We start from the raw sequence: 23964 nt of genomic DNA on the forward strand, positions 1-23964 counted from the left end.
GCGTTTCCTGTCGCGGGCGCTAGGCCTACCCACACAAGTGAGGTATCATTTTTATCGGGAGACTTGGGGGAACGCTGGGTGGAAGGAAATTTGAGGATCCTCTCAGATTCCAGAACTTTCTGTCACCGAAATGTTAGGAAAACTTGTTTTTTTTAGCCACTTTTTGAGGTTTGCAAAGGATTCTGGGTAACAGAACCTGGTCCGAGCCCCGCAAGTCACCCCTCCTTGGATTCCCCTAGGTCTCTAGTTTTCAGAAATGCACAGGTTTGGTAGGTTTCCCTATGTGCCGGCTGAGCTAGAGGCCAAAATCTACAGGTAGGCACTTTGGAAAAAACAGCTGTGTTTTCTATAAAGAAAAATAGGATGTGTCCATGTTGTGTTTTGGGGCATTTCCTGTCGCGGGCACTAGTCCTACCCACACAAGTGAGGTATCATTTTTATCGGGAGACTTGGGGGAACATAGAATAGCAAAACAAGTGTTATTGCCCCTTATCTTTCTCTACATTTTTTCCTTCCAAATATAAGAGAGTGTGTAAAAAAGACGTCTATTTGAGAAATGCCCTGCAATTCACATGCTAGTATGGGCACCTCGGAATTCAGCGATGTGCAAATAACCACTGCTCCTCAAAACCTTATCTTGATCCCATTTTGGAAATGCAAAGGTTTTCTTGATACCTCTTTTTCACTCTTCATATTTCAGCAAATGAATTGCTGTATACACAGTATAGAATGAAAACCAACTGCAGGGTGCAGCTCATTTATTGGCTCTGGGTACCTAGGGTTCTTGATGAACCTACAAGCCCTTTATATCCCCGCACCCAGAAGAGTCCAGCAGACAAAACGGTATATTGCTTTCAGAAATCTGACATCGCAGGAAAAAGTTACAGAGTAAAACATAAAGAAAAATGGCTGTTGTTTTCAGCTCAATTTCAATATTTTTTTATTTCAGCTGTTATTTTCTGTAGGAAAACCTTGTAGGATCTACACAAATGACCCCTTGCTGAATTCAGAATTTTGTCTAGTTTTCAGAAATGTTTAGCATTCCGGGATCCAGCATTGGTTTCACACCCATTCCTGTCACTAACTGGAAGGAGGCTGAAAGCACCAAATATAGTAGAAATGGGGTATGTCCAAGTAAAATGCCAAATTTGTGTTGAAAAATTTGGTTTTCTGATTCATGTCTGCCCGTTCCTGAAAGGTGGGAAGATAGTGATTTCAGCACCAGAAACCCTTTGTTGATGGCATTTTCAGGGGAAAAACCACAAGCCTTCTTCGGCAGCCCTTTTTTCCAATTTTTTTGGAAAAAACAAACTTTTCACTGTATTTTGGCTATTTTCTTGGTCTCCTCCAGGGGAAACCACCAACTCTGGGTACCATTAGAATCCCTAGGATGTTGGAAAAAAAGGACGCAAATTTGGCGTGGTTAGCTTATGTGGACAAAAAGTTATGAAGCCCTAAGCGCGAACTACCCCAAATAGCCAAAAAAGGGCTCAGCACTGGGGGGGAAAAGGCCCAGCAGCTAAGGGGTTAAATGGTTATTTGTCACCCCTTCAGCCTTTTTTGTGCTTGCTGGACCAACCATGCTTGTTTAAGTTGCCTATTCTAATGCTGTTTATTAAAGTTTTGACACACATGTCGTCTATCACACAAAAGTCAGATCTTAATATGGTCTTGACAGTTTTCATGTGTACAATCTTTGTGCCAGTGCATAGCTGCTCATTGTGTCTTCTGACTCTAAAGACATTTTAATCATTGTGCTCACTTGTGCTCATTGTATGAGTGACCTTCAGGCACAGTCAGTGCAACTGCCCTACACCACCTTTTTTTCAGACAAACTGGTGCGGAGAACATGGCCGGCCTTCTTGCCTAAAGTTGTGACTCCTTTCCAAATTGGACAATCCATCACCTTAAGGGGGTTCTTCATCCCTCCTCTTCCCTCGAAAAAGGAGGAGAGATTTCAGTGCCTGGACCCCAAGCTTCAAGGTTTTATAATAACCATACCAGGAAACACTATGTGGACGATCAACTATTTGTGGTGCTCTCGGGCGAAGAAAGGGAAGGCTGTGCAGAAGAGGACACTGTTGAAATAGACACTCCACTGAATTAGAATTTGCTCTGCTCTGGCCCAAAAAAGGCTGCAACCTCTTCGTTGGCATGCAGAGTGCCTGTCCTTGACATCTGCCTGGTTACAACGTGGGTGTCAGTGCTATGTTCATGAAGCACTACTGCCTTGACAGCCAGGTACAATGGGAAGGATATTTCACCTGCTCATTCCTGCAAGATATTTTGGTCTGAGTTCACTTCACAGACCCTGCACCGGAGGAAATACTGCTCTGATATCTGTTCTGAGGTGAGCAGTCTGAGGTTAGAAAGATGATTGGAAGAACAAGTTACTTACCTTCGGTAATCTTCTTTCTGATGGCATCTAATTGTAGATTCGTCACAGCCCTCTCACTTCTCCATTCCGTGAAGTGGCCTGTTTTTTAACATATAAAAAATTCCTAAGTTAAGAATCTACAGACTGGTACTTAAAACTGTTTATTCTGCGCATCATGGGTCATGGAAGGAGACAACCAGGAAACTGACATCAAGCTTGCAGGGGTGCTGTCTATATGTGGCTCTGCTCCATCAGCAGTGTATGGGAGCATTGCTAGCAAAAGCTTCCCAAATCCAGTCTGGTGCCTGGTGAGTATTCTAAGGTGAGAAATATGTAGTGTGTGCGTGTCCACAGAAAGAGCATTAACAAAGGTAGGTTACTTGTTTTTTTCAGTCACAGATTTAGGGTTTGTTGATAAACCTTATAATGGCAACCCCACAGATGTTTTTTACTTAAAATGGGAATGACGAAACTGTGTTCTATCTAGAAAATGGCAGACGATACACCAATGCATCTGGTAGCCTTCCACCTAACCACTTTTTAAAGAGTGCTTCTGCAGGAGCTTTCTGTTCCTAAACTAAGGAGGAAACTCTGTTGCAGGTAGCTCCCTTGTTTTCAGGTGTCCATTGTCCTGCTGCCAGTAACACCCTCCTACCTATATGGCTGGGTCAACCACTTCATCTCTCCCTTATCTGCGGCCATTTGCATCCTCCCTAAGAGGTTATATTAGCTATGCTGTAGAAAAATGACCTTTGCAGCTTTTCTAACTTCTTGGTACAGTGTTTTCCCTGATCTTTCTTTCTAGACTCTTCGGGGAAACCTAATGCATGCAGGGACCCTGTAACATGCATCCCTTTCTTTCCAACTTGCTTTGGAGCCAACTGCTACAAGCATCGTTCTCATCTTAACTTTTTGAAAGCCCTGTTGCTACTCTGTGTTTCACTTAGTTTTGTAATATCTCAAACAACACCTCCCAATTTCGAACAGTTGAGGAGTCCTGCTGCGAGCATCTGTCTTCTCCCACCCTATATTTTGAGATTCTTTGTACAGGCGTCACCTACTTTTCTAAATGTGTGTGCGGACCCTGCTACACTATCTCTACTTTCCATGTAGATGGGGCCACAAGTTGCAAACACCATACTTCCTTCCCTTTTGCTCCACTTCCCAAATTGCCGGGTCATATATTGGAGACTTAACCCCCTTTCCTGAGTTGCTGAGACTTGCCGTCCTCTTAGCAAGTGGCTGGGGCCCCACCTACAGCAAACATGCGTCCTTCCAAAGTCCTTGCGCCCCCCCCCATGCATTTCCTCCTTCCAAACTATCATGAAATCGCGATCTACACCCTCACACTCTTCCTTCACAAATTACAGTTTGAGACCCCCTGTTCTCCCCACGATGGGAGGGAGAAATGTGTATGTGTCCAGGTAATTAATGTATCTAATTAAGTGTTTTTGCATTTTTTAAATTTATGTTAAAATAGGTTTATTAACTCAGCATGAAGATAAAATCTGACTCGGAAAAGGAAGCACAAGAACATCAACTTTCAGATAATCAGTTCGCTGCACCGTGTGACACCGTGAGCTAAAAACAGTTTATCTGTCAGGAGCTTAAGGAAGAAAAGGGAAAAGACGTTATGAAACTCAAGCCTGAAAATGGTCCCCGCCCACCCCCCATCCCCCCCTCCCCCCCAGAGAAAAATTAATTCAGTTAATGTTTTTTTTAAAACTCACCCAGCCTCCAACTGCAAACCCTCTAGAAGTGCATTTGCTAAATCTGCCTGTGCAAAGACATATTTTCTCTCTTGAAATTCCACCATCAGCGTTATCGGAAACTTCGTAAAAATACCTCATTCATGATAGCCATCACGTGTCTTTTGCCAGCCACGTTATCTGTGCTGTGGTTAGATTAAAACAGCAGCATGCACTTGCCTACTACAACTGCTTTCTTACAGATTTCTTCTCGTAGGGTTTGCTCTCTGATATTCGCCACATGCACCACCACTATCGTAGTCTCTCCCCTATATTACTAAGAATCAGTTCCACATTTCTGTCTCCGCATTTCTGTAGATTTGTTTAGCCAGCTCTTGTTTTTTCTCATTATGTAGTCCCAAAGCACGCTTATCAATTTCCTCCATCCTACCAGACCGAGATTAAGCAGGTGACCCTGCATGCACACCCATCATACATGCCGAAATCCCTTGTCAGATTGTCCAGCATTTCTGTTTTGTTGTCCAATTTCTTCAGTAAATCATTTCTTCTAGTTGGTGAACCTTTTATTTGCTATCAGCTAAGGGTTTTCCTTCCACTCTCACTTCTTAAGCTAAACCATTGAACTGTGGGGTTCCTCAAGGCTCTACTTTGAGCCTAACACTCTTTAATATCGATCTGGCCTCTCTAGCCAACGTGGTTGAAGCTTGGGGCATTAGAATCATCTCTTATGCAGATGACACACAGCTGATGCTCTCGTTCCAGGAAAAGGAATTTGGGGCACTGTCTGCATTCGTGGATTGTTTGAGAGATGTTGGGGCTTGGATTAAGTGAGAACTGCCTCAAATTAAACTCATATAAAACTGAGATTGTTTTCTTTGGCACAAAGTCTCGCCCGGATGCTTCCAATTGGTGGGCTCTGAAGTTAGGGGTTCCCCTTTTTTGGTTTTAGTATGCTGAAATCAATCAAGAAAATTATTCATTTGATCCCTGAGGATTGCAGCAAAGCTGCCATCCATGCCTTGATAACTTTGAAATTGGAAAATGCTAATAGTCTATATCTGGGTCTTCCATCCTGTTTGCTTTATAGGCTACAGATTATCCAGAATGCTGCAGCCCGACAGGTTCAGAACTTCTAGATTGCGCATCTGCCACACCCTGTCTGTGCAGGTTACATTGGCTGCCCATCACTAGCCACATTAAATTTAAAGTCCTCACATTTGCAAATAGAGTGTATGCTCTGAAAGGACCTGATTACCTGAGGAAAAGACTGCTGCCCTATCGGCAGGAGAGAATGCTTAGGTTCAGTGGACAAAACTTGCTTTTGGTGCCCGAGGATTAATAGGGCAAGGAGAGGTGGTCTGTTTTCTTATGTGACCGCCAAACTATGGAATGCCCTGCCTGCCTATCTTCATTTGGCTCTGTCTGAATCTGGCTTCGTTTGAATCTGTTTTCTGGAAACGTTTGAAGACCCACTTGTTTGATAAGTAGATGGTGCCTATTATTTGTTGTCCTGCTGTCCTTGCATTCTGACACTGCTAGTGCCAGGCCCCCTTTTGGGAGTTAGCCTTGCACTGTAGAAACGTTTTGTATTTGTATCTGTGCACATATAAAATGAGAGCACCAACCTTGATGAGACTATTTCTGCTTCATTGGATTAAGTGTAACTCTACACTTTATTGTCCAGTTTCCTTACTTCATTCTTCCATACAGGACATGGTCTATCTGACTTCAATCATCAAACTGTCTCGAATGGAAAGCTGGTATAGTGTTTGCTTTAGTTAAAAAAGAAGCAACCTGTATAGAAAACCTTTGGAGAACTATAGACAAATCACTTTGCTACCCTATTTGGGGAAACTCAATCAAGCTCATAAAGTACCCAGAAGAAGATAACCTTCTTAAAGCCTGGGAACTTGGTTTTCACCATGCTCTGTTTAGTCAAAACACCCTAGCACCGACCCTTGATGAATTAAGGCTTATTTGTAATCAAGGTGACTTTCCTGCCAGTATTCTGTTTGACTTATTGGCAACCTTTGGTGTGGTTGATCACTTCATACTTTGAAATCGATTTTCTTATATTGGTATCAAAGACTCACTAGCTGCTTGGTTTTCTTCCTTTCTTAGAGAAATATTCAACCTGTTAATGCTTGATCCTTATTGATCTTTAGCCTGTCCTATCATTCCTAAAAGATTCTCTCTTCCTTCTATGCTTTTTAACAATTATTCATATCCTTTCATCTCCTTAATCCAATCATATGACTCTATGGCCATTTTGTAAATCAATGATAATCCTCTGATTATCTGCTCACCTCTCAACCCTGGGCCTTATGACCTATTTGCAAAACGTCCGGGCATTAGATGTGTTCATTGAAGCAAATACCAACAAATCAGAGCTCTTAATCTGTAGGAATCAGAGAGATTGTTGGCAGCACTCTCTGTATCTTCAGTTTCAGGGTAATCTTTGTGCTACTGCAACTAATGTAACGTTCTTAGGAGTTATATTTGATTGCTATCTTTCCCTCTCAGTCCAAATCGAAACTGTCTCCTCGTCATATTATGTATTAAAATTGCTGCAACAGATCCTTCCATTGTTACCTAGCCACTTGCAAGCCCATGTACCTTTTGCCTGTGTCCTTCAATCTTTATAATATGCCATATCTAGGCCTGCCAGACTCCTCGTTATATAAACTCCAAATGATCCAAATGTAGCCACATGGGTAGCCTGTGAATGGTGCTATTTTGATCATGTCACATTATTGGGATTTTGACTTCATTGGCTTCCGGGGAAAAAGGTTTTCAAAACTTTCTGTTTTATTGACAGGATTTTATATCAAAACGAGAAACCTTCTCTCACATTGCTGTTTTCACAACTCTTCCACTAGATCTCTTTGCGCACAGCACATCTTCCTATCTCTCTTTCGCATGTGAAGTGTTCTCATTTGAGTGTTCTTTGTCTCAGTTATTTCAGCCCTAAACTTTGGAATGATTTGCCTCTATATTTGAAAGTATCTCGTCTCATGTTCTAGAAGGGGAACATATAGCTTTCTATACTGTGCAGGAAAGACTTTCACATTGCAGAGAAAGGCAGGCTAACCTACAAACAGCTACTCCACTGGGAGACAAACCTATCTACAAGAAAAGTAGCAACAAGAAAACTCATAACGTTTGAAAAATATATAAAGAGGTGCCCAACACTACAGGTATGAATTCTGTCATTTATAAGATACTGAAACAAGATGAATTACAAGGTTAGTGGGTCTTCCAGAGAAAATTGGAAATACCTTTGGGCAGACCCATCTCTGACTCTGAATGGGCAAAAATATAAGAGGAACATAAAAACATTCTAGTTACATAGCAAAGATATAAGTTGATGTATCATTGGTATCTGACCCTTCAGAGACTCACAGATCTACCCAAACACTCAAAAGAGCTATTGAAGATATAGTGACCTTTTCAAAATCAGCCTCACAATGTATCACTCCCCCTACTTTGATACATGTCCTCCACTAGATGCTTACTTCTGTTAACTATGTCTTGCCATTTGTTGCGAAGCGCTCTCCAGCCCTTGGAGATGTTTGTGCTGTATGAGTAGCTGAAGCATATAATAATTCTAAGAGGCTGAGTCAAAGTAAATGTTGAGCTGTGAGAAAGCTGGAGAATGTGCGACCAACAGAAGATTATACTTTCTGCTTGTATATTTATATGGTGTTTACACTATCACATTTTACACCAGTCAAATATTCCTAATAAAAAGCATTTTAAGTTGATGGATAACTAGCATTGCTGTATCCAACCAATCCTCGGTCAGTACAACACTAGAGGCATGGTACCTGTTGAGCCGGACTGGCATAGCTTTTTTCATTCATAAGTGAAACCTGACACATAGGAAAGGTTCAGACTTCACTTGCAAAATCGACAAGTCATTCATAAAGCCAGCTTTAAGGGCAGATTTATCACTTGCTCATACGGGAGTTCCTCTTTTCCTGCAGATATTTCCAGATTTATTATTCACTTCTATAAGGGCAGTTGTGGATGTTTGTTAAAGTTGGTCAAATAGCAAAATGCAATGCATATAACAGAAACACCCATGTTGTAACCTAATGGGCATTAATAAACAGTTGCATTGCCTGTCCCACACTACTTAAATTGAATGAACCAGGAAAAATGATGCAGACATTATGAGGCAGTGCAGCGATTACATCCTTTAACACTGGGTGAATGTAGGCTGTGAATGTTACAAATTGAAAAAAAAAATTGTTAAAAATAAATAAGGAAAAGCTTTTTTTTTTTTTTTTTTTTTTTTACATTTTGTGACTCTCCTTAAATCTGCAGTGGAGAGACTGAATAGATTGGGTTTGAGAAATGGGTGAGTTAGGAATGTTACCCTCACTCTTCCTTTGGCGCATCTAAATGTTATGCACTTGGGGTAAGAAGTTGTAATTTTGTGTGTACGCATCTGCAGATTTTCAAGGCTTGGCATCTGAACTTTAAATCACTGAAAGACTATGGGCCAGATTTAGATCCTGGCGGCAACGGTCCTGCCATTGATTTTTCAACGAAAAACCTGTCCACCTATTAGGTGGTCCGCCTGCCCGATTTAGATGTTGGCTATCCCATAGCTAATAACTCGCCCGAGTCCCGCAGACTCCGCCAGAACTTCCCAACCGCGTTGATGGTGCCATGGGAGAAAGCAGCTGATGGCAGGACTCCAGCCACCCTTCCCGCCGGGCAGATTTGGATGTGCCTTTCTGCCAAGCCAACTCTGGCAGTGCAACCTGTTTTGCTTTCACTAATGACCGAGCTGGCAAAAATCTCTGGAATGCACTTCTCAATTTAAAGAAGACATTTATTATAATTTCACCACGAGGTTCCTAACAGGAGATTAGCATGTTGAAAGCACACATTTAAAAATAGTCACAGCAATGAAAGGAAAATATACCAAAATGATTCTCCACTGCAAGGTACACAGCAAGTATATGTATTTTTTATTATACTGCAAAGCAAATAATGAAGTAAAACGTCATCACGTAGGACCTGCCAGGCTCTTCATCTTTCTCATGCTAGCAAGACGATGACCCAATTCGACTGCGAGAAAGATCTCCACCCTCACAGGAAAGAGGTCTGGCATTTGATGTCTAAAATCCTGACTGAGGTCTGTCACTCACTGTCACACTGGATCTTTTTATATCTTAAAAAAACAAAAGGAGCTTTCTGGAAAAAAACCCTCTTTTCGCAATTCAAACATCCTGGCTAGTTTAGGCATGCTTTGAAAATAACACGTTGGGTTTGGCCACAACCCCAAGGTGTCAAATCAAAACAAGGCCGTTCCCTGCCGTCTTAGTACATCCTTATCAAACAAAGCCCTTGGTGAGAAAAAGCACGAAAACAAAGCACTGTTTACAATGTGGAAAAGTACGATCAGCTTTTAACGTGGCAGTGTCTCATGCTACGATAAAGTCAATAGCCAGCTAAACTGAACACAAAATGTAGTCTGTAACTGGTTAACACTGGGCAGCTAATCCAGGTGCAAAGTTGTGCAACACAGTCAGTGGTCAAACACATATTTCACTACACTACCTTTACTCCTGACTTGGCGGATTGGGGGAGCGGGGTGGGAAGGTAAAAACCTACCTTTTTTCCTCAATTCCACTTCTGTTTTTGACTGGACAAGACCTCCTGACACTGCTGCCATTGGACCACGGAGAATAGACCTCCCTCTGCCTCTCCCCCCAATTGTCAGAATCAAAGGTAGAGGAATCCGTATTGCCACTCTGTTATGTGGTCACTGCACATGAGCTTGGGACCACTGTAGTCATATACGTGTCACAGCAAGTTTTTTAAGTAACTGTCACATACATATGTTGGGAACACAATTGTGTTGGATCTGGATGGGGCCACACTGGTACAAGGCACATATGGCACACATGCACAGATGTCATGTCGGTGGCAATATACATTATGTGTATGTGTGTGTGATTGGATTGACTGGTAGAGGCGAAGGGAGCTGGAGTGGGTGAAATGGTGGTGTCAGATTGTGTTCCATTTACACATGGGTCTGATGTTGTGTATATTTGGTTGTGTGTTGTGTTGCAATTTGTAACACATTCAGGTGACTGTTGTGGGGTGGTCGTAGTTGTGTAGTGCTTTTGAGTGTTTGTGTAGATGTGTGTAGTTGTGTAGTTTTCATGGTTGTATCATGTGTGGGTGCAGTGTCAACGTGTGTATGTTTTGTCCTGGATGTGTGGCAATGTATGTTTTCTGCATGTAAGTGTTGTGGTGGAATGGCACTGGTTAATAGTGTGTATGTGATGTGTTGTTTAGTGGAAGGGGACATATATACCCCTTTCCACAGATTCTTCCCTCTCCCATCTCTCCCTTACTCATCCCAAGCCTCATCCTATTACAATAAACTCCCACTTAACATTTCTGGATTCATCCCTCCTCTATCCCTCCATTATTCTAGTCAATCCAGCTAACAAACTCCCATATCCTCTACTCAAATTAACTCAGAAAAATGCTAATACTGTACTCATATTTCCATATACTAATTCCTCATGGGTTCTGGAGTATCGTTCTACACGCCAAAAAGCACTTTGATGCCTCATCAGGGGTAGAAAGCACTATATAGATGCAATGACATATGGCTTAGGAAGAGCACTCTGTCGTGGCGGTCAACAGCTCAGCCGTACTACTTCTAAATATGGCAGTCGGAACACTGTCTACTTGAAAGCGTTCTCTGGTCCGCCGCTATGACAAATTGGCGGTAATACCATCAAGATCTGAATCGGGCTCTGTGTTGTCTATATATTGATCTAAAAGCAGATCAGCAGTTAATTTCAACTTAGTACCACTGGAGTTAATCATCTAAGGTGATACTTCAGGAAGCGTTCAGTCTAATGGAAATAAAAGGCCAGCAGATGCCAACACAGGTAAAATAATAAAAATCGACAATCAGTTTGATAAAAGAAAGGATTTTGTTTATTTATTTTTTATAAGTCATACATAAATTCCCAATTGGACCCACACTAGGCTACCTACAGGGATTTTCCAGTGGGAAACAGCAATTATAACGCAGTCGGAACCACCCAGGTCTGTATCTCTATAAGATTTTTCCTATGTAAACTAGGTCCTATCTACAACTACCTACTGGTGACCGCCAGTAGGTTACGTATTATTTTCTGTATATAGATATAGATATTTGGGAAAGGTTGTATTTAGGTTTTTGGGTGGGAAGGGCATTTTTAGGGTTGAGAGTGGTTGTGGGTATTTGGGTGACAAGGGCATTTTTAGGGTGAGTGTGTTTTTTTGGAGGTAAAGGTATGTATAGGGTGGGTGTGGGGTTTTGGGTGCCAAGGGCATTTTAAAGATTTTGTGTGGGTGTGGGGTTATGGGTGGCAAGGGCATTTTCAGGGTTTAGGATGGATGTGGGGTTATGGGTGGCAAGGTTATTTGTATGGTTTAGGATGTGTGTGAGCTTTCAATCAATCAATTAATCAGGGATTTGTAAAGCGCACTACTCACCCGGAAGGTCTCAAGGCGCTGGGGGGGAAGCTACTGGTCGAAAAGCCAGGTCTTACGGTGTTTCCTGAAAGATAGGTCATCGGTCAGGTGTAGGTGGAGTGGTAGAGAGTTCCAGGTGTTTGTGGCAAGGTAGGAGAATGATCTTCCTCCGGTGGTCGTGCAGCGGATGCGAGGACCGTAGGCGAGGGCGTGGTTGGCAGAGTGAAGGTTGCGGGTCAGGGTGTGAAAGGTACGTCTGTCGTTGAGGTAGGTTGGACCCGTGTTGTGGAGGGCCTCGTGTGCTTGGATGAGGATTTTGAAAGTGATCCTTTTCGATACTGGTAGCCAATGTAGGTCTCTGAGATGGGGTGAGATGTGGTCGCACCGTGGAATGTCCAGAATGAGGCGTGCAGATGCGTTATGGATTCTTTGCAGTTTTGTCTGAAGTTTGTTTGTTATTCCTGCATATATAGGGGGTTTCCGTAATCCAATCGGCTACTGACCAAGGCATGGGTGACTGTCTTCCTGGTTTCGATGGGAATCCACTTGAAGATTCTGCGGAGCAGGCGGAGGGTGTAGGTTTCGGGTGGCAAGAACATTTTTAGAGTTTAGGGTGGGTATGGGTCTTGTTTTTGGGTGGCAAGGGAATTATTTAGGGTGGATGTGGATTTTTTGGGTGGCAAGGGTATTTTAGGGTGGGTTTGCCTTTTGGATGGCAAGAACATTTTTAAGGTTTAGGGTGGGTGTGGGGTTTTGGGGGGCAAGGACATTTTTAGGGTTTAAGGTGGGTTTTGGTTGGCAAGGACATTTTTAGGGTGGGTATGAGGTTTTGGATAGCAGAGGCATTTTACAGTGGGTGTGAGGTTTTGGGTAGCAAGGTCATTTTTAGGGTTTAGGGTGAGCGTTTTTGGATGGCAAGGGATTTTTCAGGGTTTTGCGTGGGGGTGGGTTAAGGAGTTCTATTATACCTATATCTATTATTTATTTATACATATATGTATTACAATATATTTATCATAAATACACATATTTATTTATACATATGGTTTAAACATTTTTTTACCACACATATGCCTTTAACATTCATCCTTTTAATGAACATTTGTGGTGAAGACCACACTGTAAAGGCATGTGTAGTTCCAGCATACGTTTGTTTCAAGTTAAACCTCATGCTGACAAATAACGCTACATATTACATTTTAAACTCTGGAAATAATTTCATAAGAAAAAATAAACTTGACTGGATACTAGTATGTGAGTGTAATGGGGCCTACATTCAGACAGTTGTATTCAAAATAAGAAGACCAATCCACTCAGCAGAGCAAAATGTTGAGGCACTAGTTGCTTTTTGTTTAAAAACTATTTGTTAGAACACGTGTTCTCCCCACTACAAGCTGAATTAATTTTGCACTAGGTAGCACTGTTTCCCTAGAAACGTTGGAGCAAAGCTAGAAGTTCCCAGACTGCATAAGTTAATGCCAAAAATACGACATGCTATTACGTGAATAAAAAATATTAAGACCAAAAGCCCTTTTTGTTAAAAAATAATTCTCCCTTGTATTGTGAGAAACTATAACTCTTTTGCACATTTGTAGACTGTAGAGCTCTCACTTTCAATTACTCATGCCACAGTTGCTGTCACAAAGTCAATGCGCGTCTTACAGGTTAGTATGTCTGATTAAAAAGAAAATGCCATGTTGTACTGAACGAGCTGAATGACCACAAAGGACCACTTCCCCGCCTTTGTGTTGGCTACTCAACAGTTGGGTTTTGTCAGGATTAGTTAAGCCTGCGATCACTTTGGAGAGATATGTTCATCCACTATACCTGGGCTGGATTTTAGGAGGAGGTATGTATTCCTTTCATCTTTAGATTCTGAAATAAAAATGTGTCCTTGCTGCTTGGTCCTGCCTGAAGAAATACCTTTTAATTTATGGAAATTAAATGCCTATTAATCTAGAGACTCTAAGTACTAAAAATCTTTTACAAGGATCCTGCTCAGCTGCATGCGTCTTAAAGAAAAACACTTGGTAAGTGTATCCATTATTCTCTCAGTATTTTCCCATGTTACAGCCATTGATAAAGTTCAGCAAAAAGAGAGGATAGACAAGTATAATAAGGAGATCACCTTGCAAGGAATTAGAATTCTATTCTGGTAGCATTTGTGACTCCCATTCTCTTTACTCTTTTAAAGAACTAACCCCTAACTTGGAAATACGTGCTGAGAAACCAATCCTTTGGGATCACTTTTTGATTCTTTAGCTAATAACCAAGAAGAGATTCTTAGCTAATACATTAGTACCAACTGGTCCATATACAAGTTGTCACTAATATGAAAGTTAGACTGTGAGAGAATTTGTTTAGATTTGAGATCTATAGTGTTGAAACTAAAGTGCATTGAGTATCATAAAGGCAGAAATGAGACAGGTTTAGTGTGATTTTCCCCTTGCAAATTATACCAGAAGACTCTCTAAATCAAAGACAATAAAGCCAAAATAATTATTATACTTTTACAATTAAGAGAGTTAGTGTCAACTAAGAAATTATTTAATAACTGAAATTAAGTTGAAAACCTGATTAAACAAGCAATGGAAATTCCCTTTTCCATAGCACCTTTTGCACAAAGTCAGGAGTTTATTGGGGAAAAGAGAATGAGATCTGCATATTTAAATGTTCCTCCTTTGATCCAAAGAGGTTATCCACTTTAATAAGAGTGAAAACACTTAACCCCTCCCTACCCCCAATGCTTTTGACTCTAGTTTTGTTTTTTAAAACTAATCTATCTTTGTTTAATAAGGCATATGTAACACTAGAGAGGATTATAGTCAATTACTTATTATTTATTGATCAATCACAAGACCTGAATTCTTGACCTCTGCGATGTAGGAATTGGCGGCATAGGTGCTGAGCTCGGACCTCATCCCATAATTCTTTTGAAAAGACAGTTGAGCTACATTTATTTGCTAAATTGTGTATACTTATATGCCTTCTCAGAATTTCACCACAAATTATTTTCCTAATAACAGATCTAAGATTGATTGAAGGAGGAAACGAAAAGGCCTTGGCACATTACAGAGAAAAAATAGAGCTGTTGTGTAGAAATAAATATTAAAGGGAAATGAGGGAGAAAGATGTGTAGTAAGCAAGTGAAGACAGGTGGAATTCCTACATGCAAAAAAAAGACAGAAGAGATAGGCAGGCTTGTGGTTGCCCCACTAAATTTAAAAGATGGCTTCTGTGTGATCCTGGTAAAAAGTGGCTCACCATGAAGGGCATTCACCAGGTGGATTCAACATCCGTGCAAGGTCATTAATTTGGAAATATTGTAGGCTCATAGAGAATATTTCTCCAGGACCAGTTTTCTTAACTGTGTTTTTTCTGTATAGTCGCATAAAGTATCTGAGCCCTTTCAGGTTGAAGTTTTTAACAAAAGACATATTCCTAACTAAACATGACAGTAGCATTCAAATCACTCTATTTAGATCCTTCCTAAAAGTCAAGACTTCTGGCAGCAGCATACTAAATTTGAGCTTTGGATGTAGTAGGTTGCTTAACTAACACTTAATATGGGTACGGCAAACTGATTATGTGAGCGCAAGAGTTTTCTCTGATGAAACAAAATAAAGACATTGGCATTTGCAGAGGACTGAATAAAGGAGAAATGTAGACTTCATACAAAAAAAGCCACCCCTACGATTTTTAATTGGAGAGAACACATAGATCCCTGGGCTAAACCAATTCTGGTCAAAGATATGACATTTCATTGTTATTTATTTATTTATTTTTGCATTTCTAAACAATATTTAGGAAGCACAAGACAATTGTATAAGTACTATGAAGTAGTGATACAGAGGTGATGAGTTTCAAGCAGGTAAATAAAGATGTGGTTGACAAAGCTCTTTTTCTAGCAAAAGAAGGCAAGGGACACAATTTGGAACAGATTTTCTTTTATGCAATAACCTTCAAAGTCAAGAGTGGGAGCAAAAGGCATGCATTCTCAAAACATCAAAAAGCTGAATGAGTGCTTACAGATTTTGCAATAATCTAATAGGCAATTCTGTGTTTTTTGTTTACAATTTAAGAGTTTTTATTTTTCTTATGCGCGAACATTGATAGTGACATAGTTTTATGTATGAATTTGTGAGCTTATTTGTATTATACTTGCCATCTATCATTATCTTTATAGTCCTTAGTACTGGGTTTAAAACTTTTGTTCTGTTTACACACAATTGGTCTTCCATTTGCGAGTGTTGTGCACCTTTGCATTTGGTACCATTTTGTTTGGTTACGATTTATACTGCTTTTTAAATGTCACAAGGTTGCCATACTCCAGTAGGTGTTGCATGCTGAAAGGAGCTGCACAGACCCGTGCCCATCTGTGACACTGTCTTACATAGTTTCAAATCCTTACGATATTGTTCTGAAATTACCATCTGCATGTGTGTCAGTTTTGATGGTGTCACATGTGTATGATGTTAGTCTCCTTGCACACCAGGACCCTGCCCGCGATCCGTTTCTTGCTGGTCAGAGGTATTGGAAATCATTGATGAATGAATGCTTTCGTGTAGATGGAGTTACTAGAGTGCTTGTTGTAGATTCACCTTTGTAAGGTTAACAACACTGTGAGATCCAGTGGGTCTTAAAAGATGCATTTTGTCAAGTATTGCCTTTAGTAAAATGTTCTAGATGTGACTTCTAGGTGACGTAACATATAATGGCCTTTGGACTGTCGGATAATTTTGATTTATTGCTTATTCGTCTTACAGTGTTGTTTTAGCTTTCTGGTATTGTTTTTTGGTTCTGGTGATTATTTGTAAGTAATGCAAGAATCTTTGTTCTGAGTTCTGCCCGGTTGTGGAGAATCATGAAAAGGGTAGTTAAAGTTACATTTTACCATTAAATTCAACCTGTTTATGATGGTGTGTACAAATAAGTACACCAATTAGTCAATAGTTAAGATATTGCTTCTTTGGATCAAGTAGCTAAGGGCAAAGAGATGAAGTACAGAGTGAAGACCTCTCAATGTTAAATGGACGGTTTGGACATAGGGTAAGAATTAGGCCTGGGTGAAATGCCTGTTATGCTGGAGAAATCTTGTGTTGGTCTCCCAGTAGTTACTGTTTTTGAAAGTGAATATTTCAGTAGCAATATAATTTAGTCTGAGATATGGGTGAAATTATGTTCTGTTGTTTTGTGGACCTTTATGCTATGTGTTTCAGAATTTCTAAATGTTCTTAATTTATACATTGGCTTAATTAGTAAGATCAGTGACTGCACTACTTGTACATTTCAAGTTCTTGCAACTCTCAATTTTTTTCTATTTATCTTACATTCTGTATTCTCTTTGTTAGTCATTGATGGTGTCCTCAACTGTGTTAATATGCTGTGTCTTTGGTCCATGTAGTTTACTTACAGTTTATGGAGTCTAAACAAAACACACCTGTAAAGAGAGTTAGTTTTTTGCTTGATGCAAACTAAGGACACACGTTTTGTTTCTATAGGAGGCTCATATGGTCAAGAAAGACGTACCCATTTAGATCATTTCAGTTCAAGTCATTGTTAGTTCATTTGCTGTGAAATATGTATGATTAAATTTTATGGGAATATTCCAAGCCAGAATCGATACAGTAAACCTTGACCGGACCAGCATCACAAAATAAGCATTTCAATTGACTTCGACTCCAACCAGTATGGCCTTGGTATCAGGCAATAGGTGTTCCACGCCCCCTGCTGCTAATTTGTTAATGTAAATACACGTCAGTTTTCCCTTTTGATAGATGGATAACCTAATTTTGATTTTGGTGGTTGGTGTCAAATAATCTTAGCCTTTCTGTTTATGTTCTATTTCATCTGTCTGTGGGATATATTTCCTGTGTAAAGTGTTGCAGCTTCTAGTAGTTGTTTTATGTGCACTTGCTTGAATTGTATTTATTTAGAAAGTCTTATTTTGTTCTATTGGAAAAGCTACCACGCTATACCATAGCTTCTAATTGTTATTTTAAAATAAATTCAATAAATTATATTTATCACACTGCCTCTTAGAAGGCAATGTCGTTTTCTCTCCTCAGAAATAGTTCTCTGTGTAAAGGTAGCTAGCAAGCAACAGTACTACTTTGACTGAACTAAAATGATTGTAAATGTTTTTTTTTCTATTGTTCACAATGTTTTCATTTAGCCCCTCTTTTTTCTAGCCTTTTATAATTTGTTATGAGCACGATATAAAAACCAAAAAATTATTCTGGTTGCATAACAATTTTTTGTACATAGTTCCTGATTTATAATTTTGGAACTATAGATTGTTTACAATTTTTGTTAAATCTGTTGCAGGAGAGGGACCGTTACGCCTACAAAATCCACCTTCCAGAAACAGTAGAGCAACTGAGGAAATTCAATGCAAGAAGAAAATTAAAGGTAATTGTATTATTCGGATTTACTTAGCTTTTTTTCATTTAGCTCTTAAATAGTCTCTGTGTTTAAGGTATTTCTGAACTACTGTATACCATAGGAAATGATGCTGTTTGTTTGTCGTTATAGGAATTATTAGTCTGTACAAACAGAAGCAGTTTGTAGTTAATAATTTAACACTGCTAGAAACAACATGTAAAATAAATATGTATAATATTTTAAGCTAAATCGCATCATAAAGTGTATACAGATCTTCAATTATTTTCTGAATTTGTACCTGGTTTTATGTAACAGTGCATCATTTTCAAAGCCATAGACTGGTTGGAGAGTGACAACTTCAAAAAGTAATTGTGGTAAGAGGTGATGATTTCGATATGCCAGAAATACAAATACCATGTAACAACAAGCGTTCGCAGTGCAACGGGTCTTGGATTTGCTAGAGTTAGAGCTATTAGCGTTGTAAACTCCTAACCGGACTTTTCTTGCCACATAAATTGAAAGAAAAAAAAAACTAGCTCAATCTCGCTATGTAAAACCCAGTGCGATCGCACTGCGTGGAAAATAAAAAGATAAAGTAGTGCAGAAACCAGGCGGAAAACATGGAGTCTCGTATGTTTTCAGTAGTTGGCTGGTGTGCTTGAAGAGGGCAATACACCAGAAAAGACATATGACGTATGTATGTCTTTCAATAATGAAATCAAGCGGATTTTAAAAGGCAAGCCCACAAACCAACAAAAGTGACAGGCGTGACATGGTTGAGGTTAAAAGCCCAAAGAGAGATTACAACAGGGCCGGAGCGCTTGTGCGCTCGACCCTAAAATACGACTCGCACTTGATTTAATCTCTCCTAAAAACAATATAATCTGATCCTTCATGATTTTTTTTCCAATTCTATACATATTTGATGTTTACCCTTGATTTTGTTTATAGATAATTCCTGATTCATGTCCTATTGCCTAGAGTGGACTGTGGAGAAGCCTACTAACTATCAAAAATGTCAGGGCTTTACAAACATCGGCAGACCTTGTTCTTACTCATGCTAGGAAAATGCAAACCTGCAGCAACCCACTCTTTAAAGGATATGTGTTGTCGGGAACCAGGCAGACAAGCTTTCTTTCAAGCAGCTTGTCACAGCATAGGCTCTGAGGAGTTACTTACACATGACTTCATTAATGCAAGTTGAAGGAGGGGTCTTCCTGGCTAATAGTTCATTTAGCAAGGAGAATCTGATCACTCGTCTACACTGTCAAAACATTCCCAGATGGTAAGTTTTCTTCAGGACTTGATGTTTGCATTAAAAAAGCACTATTGTAAAAACGGAACATGTTACATTTCTGAAGCAGAAGCAAGAAGTGGAAGAATTCTTTGCGTGCACAGTGAAAATGCCACCGCAAATTATGGTTCACGTATGCCATTTTTCTTTGAAGACTGGGTTAGTTGTATTAGTCACTACGTTTGTCACCTTTCTTACCATTCTATGATCTTTAGAGGTGGAAACGTCTAGTTAGAAAATTGTGTAGTTTCTTGAGTGCTGAAAATATTCAATAGGCTCCCTAGATTAGTAGCTGTAGAAACACACGTTCTGCATGCTCCTGCCATCTAGTGTTGGTTCGGACGTGTGCAACGAAGTCTTATATGTCACAAGGTATAGTGACTTCTCCTGTGACTGGTAATGAGCATGGGCATCAGCTCCATCGTTAAGATTTTCTTCCACCATCCGGTTTGGACATGTCTTGCTGAACCTCTGAGTAGATGCCCCGTGGCAACCTCTTTGCAGCCTTTCAGTGCTTCCATCCCCATTGGCACAAAATAATTGTGCTCACAACAGTGTTTTCAACTTCGTCCTGGTTGTGTGGGCTCCACGCCTGGGATATTTTTGATTTGTTTGAGGCCCAGTCCCTTCTTGGGCTCTTCTCCTCAGTTACCCTTTCGAGAATGTGCAGGCCATATTGGAAAGGAGGATTTCCATCAGACTCTGATGCTAAAGATCAACCACCTCCGCTGGGCCAACTCCCATAGACTTTGACAATGAGTACTGTGTCCCACCATGTAGGAAAGTGCCGTTTTTTGACTTGGTCTCCTCCTACTTTTGCCCACTGGTACTGAGGTTTTTCGACTGGGGTGCACTGGATCCCTGCTAAAAATGTCCAGAGTACTAGTGCTCTTTCCCTAAAAACGAGTAGCATTGTGTACAAATTGCCGATACTCCTCTACCTATGTAAGTCCCTAGTAAGTGGTACCTATGGCATGGGCAGGGTAGAGTGTCCCTAAGGACTCCATTGTGCCACCCTCAAGGACCCCCCTAAAATGAGATATACACACAGCTGTCATTGCAGTCTGCGTGTCCCGGTGTAGGCCAGGTCAAAACACGACATGGCACAACCTTGGTGTACCATGTCCCAATCACTGCATCTAAGTATATGTAAGTCACCCCTGAGGCAAACCTAGGAGCCCTAAGGCAGGGTGCATTATACTTGATGTGTGGACATATTTGCACGAGCAGATATGCCCCTCTGATATTCAGCCCCCTTGCTGAACATTGCATGTGAGCAGGGGAGCCATCTTAAGGTATTGCTGGGCACTCGTCAACACGAGTGACCCAGTCACATAGTGGCTTCACTGAACTCTATGGTGTTTGGTATTAAACACCTCATCTTAATAAATCCAGGCTGATGCCAGCCTCTAATTTATTATGACGTGCACCCAGAGGGCACCTTAGAGGTGCCCCTGAACCTCGCTAGCCCCTTGGTGCGTGGACTGACTAGTTTCAACCAGTCTGACACCACCGACAGGTTCCTGAATGTTGAGCACCCACGCTCTTGGAGGTCAGAAACAATGCTTGCTCTGGAGAGGGGCAATACCACCCACTCCTGCAGGATGGCTAGCAGATCTGCATAGCAGGGCCAAGGTGTTCAAAGACCTTGCCTCCTTTAGTATACAAAACCCCCGGCATCCCCAGACTTTGATGTAGGCACCCCCTGCCCTGAGGCCCATTTGGCACCAGGACAGGCAGGAAACTTAGTCAGTAGGCATGTACCACCTCTTAGCTAAACACACCCCTAAGGTGGGCTACCCAAGATGAACACTCACGTAAGGGTTCCATCATCTTGTTTTTAGTTGAAACTAGGCCTTCTGGGAAAGGAATATGCCCACTCCCCACAGCAAGTGGTCATATAGGGGTTGGCTACTACCTTACACACCCCTAAATTCAGTATTTAGGTGGCTCCCCGATACCAGAAGACCGATTCTCTGGACCCAAGAAGGAGGACACCGAAGAGCCCCATAAGGCAAGAACGGAGGAGCAGCTACCGACTTTGTCCCAACCCTTCCAGCCTGCCTGCAGTCCTCGACCATTACACCAAAGTCGTTGTGTTCTTAAGCTGTGCTGCCTCCAGAAGCCTGGATGCACCTTGCCAGCACCCAAGAAGAACCTGAAGGACTCTAAAGTGCCTAAAATCCAACACAGGCCTCACTACTGCACCTGTGCCCCTAGTCAGAGGTTCCCCAGCCCTCCAGGACACAAGCCCACTTTTAGTGTCTCAACTTTGGACTCTCCGATGCAGCCTCTTTGTACAGGCCCCCCCTCTACCGCAACCACCTAAGGTGACGGACTCCCTGACGGTCCTGCTCATCTGTGCACCCGTCTCCCCTGAGCTGAGGAGAAGAGGACCAAAAGTGCCCCTACACCAGAGCCTCCTGAGACCTGAGCTCACTTGTTGATTCAATCGGACTGGACCCACAGCCCTCACCTGCATCCTCTCTCTAGAGGCCCCCCTCTACTGCAACCTCTTCCGGTGACTGAAACCCGATGGTCCAGTACGCCTCTGCACCCGGCTGCCCCAGCCCGAGGAGAAGAGGACTAACTGTGCCCCTATTTCCCCGAGCAACGCAAGACGTGAGCCCCCCCGTTGGTTCAGTTGGACTGGACCCCCGGTCCTCACCTGAAACTTTTTTTTCTAGGACAATCTCCCATTGAAACCAACAGGGTACCCAATGTCGTAAAGCACCTCTGCACCTGGATGCCCCAGAGCCCCCTGAGGTGACCTGTTGGTGGTGCCTTGGACAGTGCCCGTACTTACTTTAACTCCTGAGAACTGGTCCTGTAAGTTGCTGTTGAATGCTTTTATGCAATACTTGTGTTTCTCTCCATAGGTTTGCATTACTGCTCTAAAGATACTACCAGTAGTTTGATATTTCTCTTTAAAAGTGCATCAGCATCTATTCTTGCAACAGTATTCTGATGTTGAAACAGAATATAAACAAAGTATCTATTCTTCTAACAATTGGTCTTGAGTTCCTTCTTGAGTGTACATCTCATTTATTGCCTCTGTGAGTACAACAAATGCTTAGCACTACCTCCTGATAAGCCTTACTGTTCGTCCACACTACCACAAAAGAGCTTTTGTGAATATTATTTGTAACCCTGTAAGCCAATAAGGGTCTCCTCGACTGTCTGCATAGTGCCCCCATATATTGGGACACTACATAGATAGCTAGCTTCCTACACATCCCCCTTTACAACCCCCACGCTCCCCAACCGGGGGTCAGGTGTTGAGCCGACTACCAGCCCAACAGCCCTCCAGGACACCACTGCATCCCAGCCTTGACCGGCATCAACACAAGGCTTTGGAGTCAATGCAGACTCCAATCACAACACTGAAACAGCTGCTTAAGAACAGGCCTTCTTCTGCACCAGAAATGCCCTTGACACCTTCCTGGACCTCTGCACCAGCGCAGATGGGCTTTTTGAAGCCGAAGCAGAATTTGACATCCAGACAGGCTTCGAAACCAAACCAGATGTCTGCGCCAACTCATCTGTCCACGGCACATACCTCAGCCGGCTCCGAGGATCCTGTCACCTCCATTATTCTGTACCTTCAAAAGGAGCTGGACAGTAGGCAGAACAGACTATTAATCCACTGCAAACAGACAAGATGTTTGCCAAACTGCCACTATAGGCACAGGCCAAACAGCTTGCACTGGAGCCGCCACCACCTCCAAAGCTGAAAAAAGTATTGAGCACTAACACTATACCCTCTCATTCCTCCTCCTCCACTTAGAAGAACCACCCCTCCACCTAAAACCCTTCGCCCCCTCTACCACACAGACCACCTTCGCCTTCCTGACCATAGGAATCCGCACATTCCTCCTTTGAGGAGGTTAGTCTCCTAGATCCTACTGACCCGTACAACTCTGAGCCCCAGGATGATCCCTGGATGATTGATGTTGTTCCCCGAGTGACAAGGACCCTGACCTCTACCCAGCCAAGCCCTTCTCTCCAAGTGATACCCCTTGTACCACAAGGTCATTCACAGGGCTATCAGCTTTCACAAGGTGGACTTACACACCGTCACAGAGGAGGATGACGTCTTAGTGGAAATGCTTTCACATGCTCAGCGCTCAACTCAGTACCTACCCATGCTTAAGGTTATATTAAGATCCACCTATGATTTCTTTAAAAACCTTTTGAAGGCCAGAGTTGTTACTCCCAGGGTTGACAAAAAGTATAAGGCCTCTCCTTCAGACCATCCTTACCTCAGACGGCAGCTTCCACCAGAATCTCAGTCAGGTGTACAGTTGTAAAAGTGCAAATGCACAGGGTACTAGGGATGCCCTTCCGCCTGACAAAGAAAGTAAAACAATCGATGCAGCGGGAAAATGGGTGGCCACTCAATCTGTTACCCATCAACGCATTGTTAATATGGTTGGCCTACTCTCTAGGTGCCACTAAGCACAGTGGGGCAAGAGAGGAGACCTGATCCAACACTTATTTGGATCAGTACAGGCAAGAGCACTCAGGAGCTCTTAACGGAAGGCCAAACTTACTGTTAATACTGCTACAACCACATCAAGGGTTATTAACTCAAGTGTTCTCATCTACCGACATGCCTGGCTTTGTGTCTCTGGCTTTAAACCAGAATCAGCAGCATGTGATCAACATGCCCTTTGATGGGGAACACCTCTTTGGACCTTAAG

The 23964-nt window shown here is 41.8% G+C and overlaps 1 protein-coding gene across 3 annotated transcripts in view; it reads left to right on the forward strand.

Annotated features, from left to right (window-relative positions):
* Positions 1-23964, forward strand: part of CASK (calcium/calmodulin dependent serine protein kinase) — a 1258500-nt gene that overhangs the window by 691284 nt on the left and 543252 nt on the right. For all 3 annotated transcript variants that reach the window (XM_069204206.1, XM_069204204.1, XM_069204205.1), the window contains exon 9: positions 17911-17994. In XM_069204206.1, coding sequence (XP_069060307.1) covers positions 17911-17994 — 84 coding nt within the window. The remainder of the gene's footprint in view (positions 1-17910; positions 17995-23964) is intronic.

The sequence above is a fragment of the Pleurodeles waltl genome, chromosome 8, assembly GCF_031143425.1.
Source record: "Pleurodeles waltl isolate 20211129_DDA chromosome 8, aPleWal1.hap1.20221129, whole genome shotgun sequence".
Classification (NCBI taxonomy): domain Eukaryota; kingdom Metazoa; phylum Chordata; class Amphibia; order Caudata; family Salamandridae; genus Pleurodeles; species Pleurodeles waltl.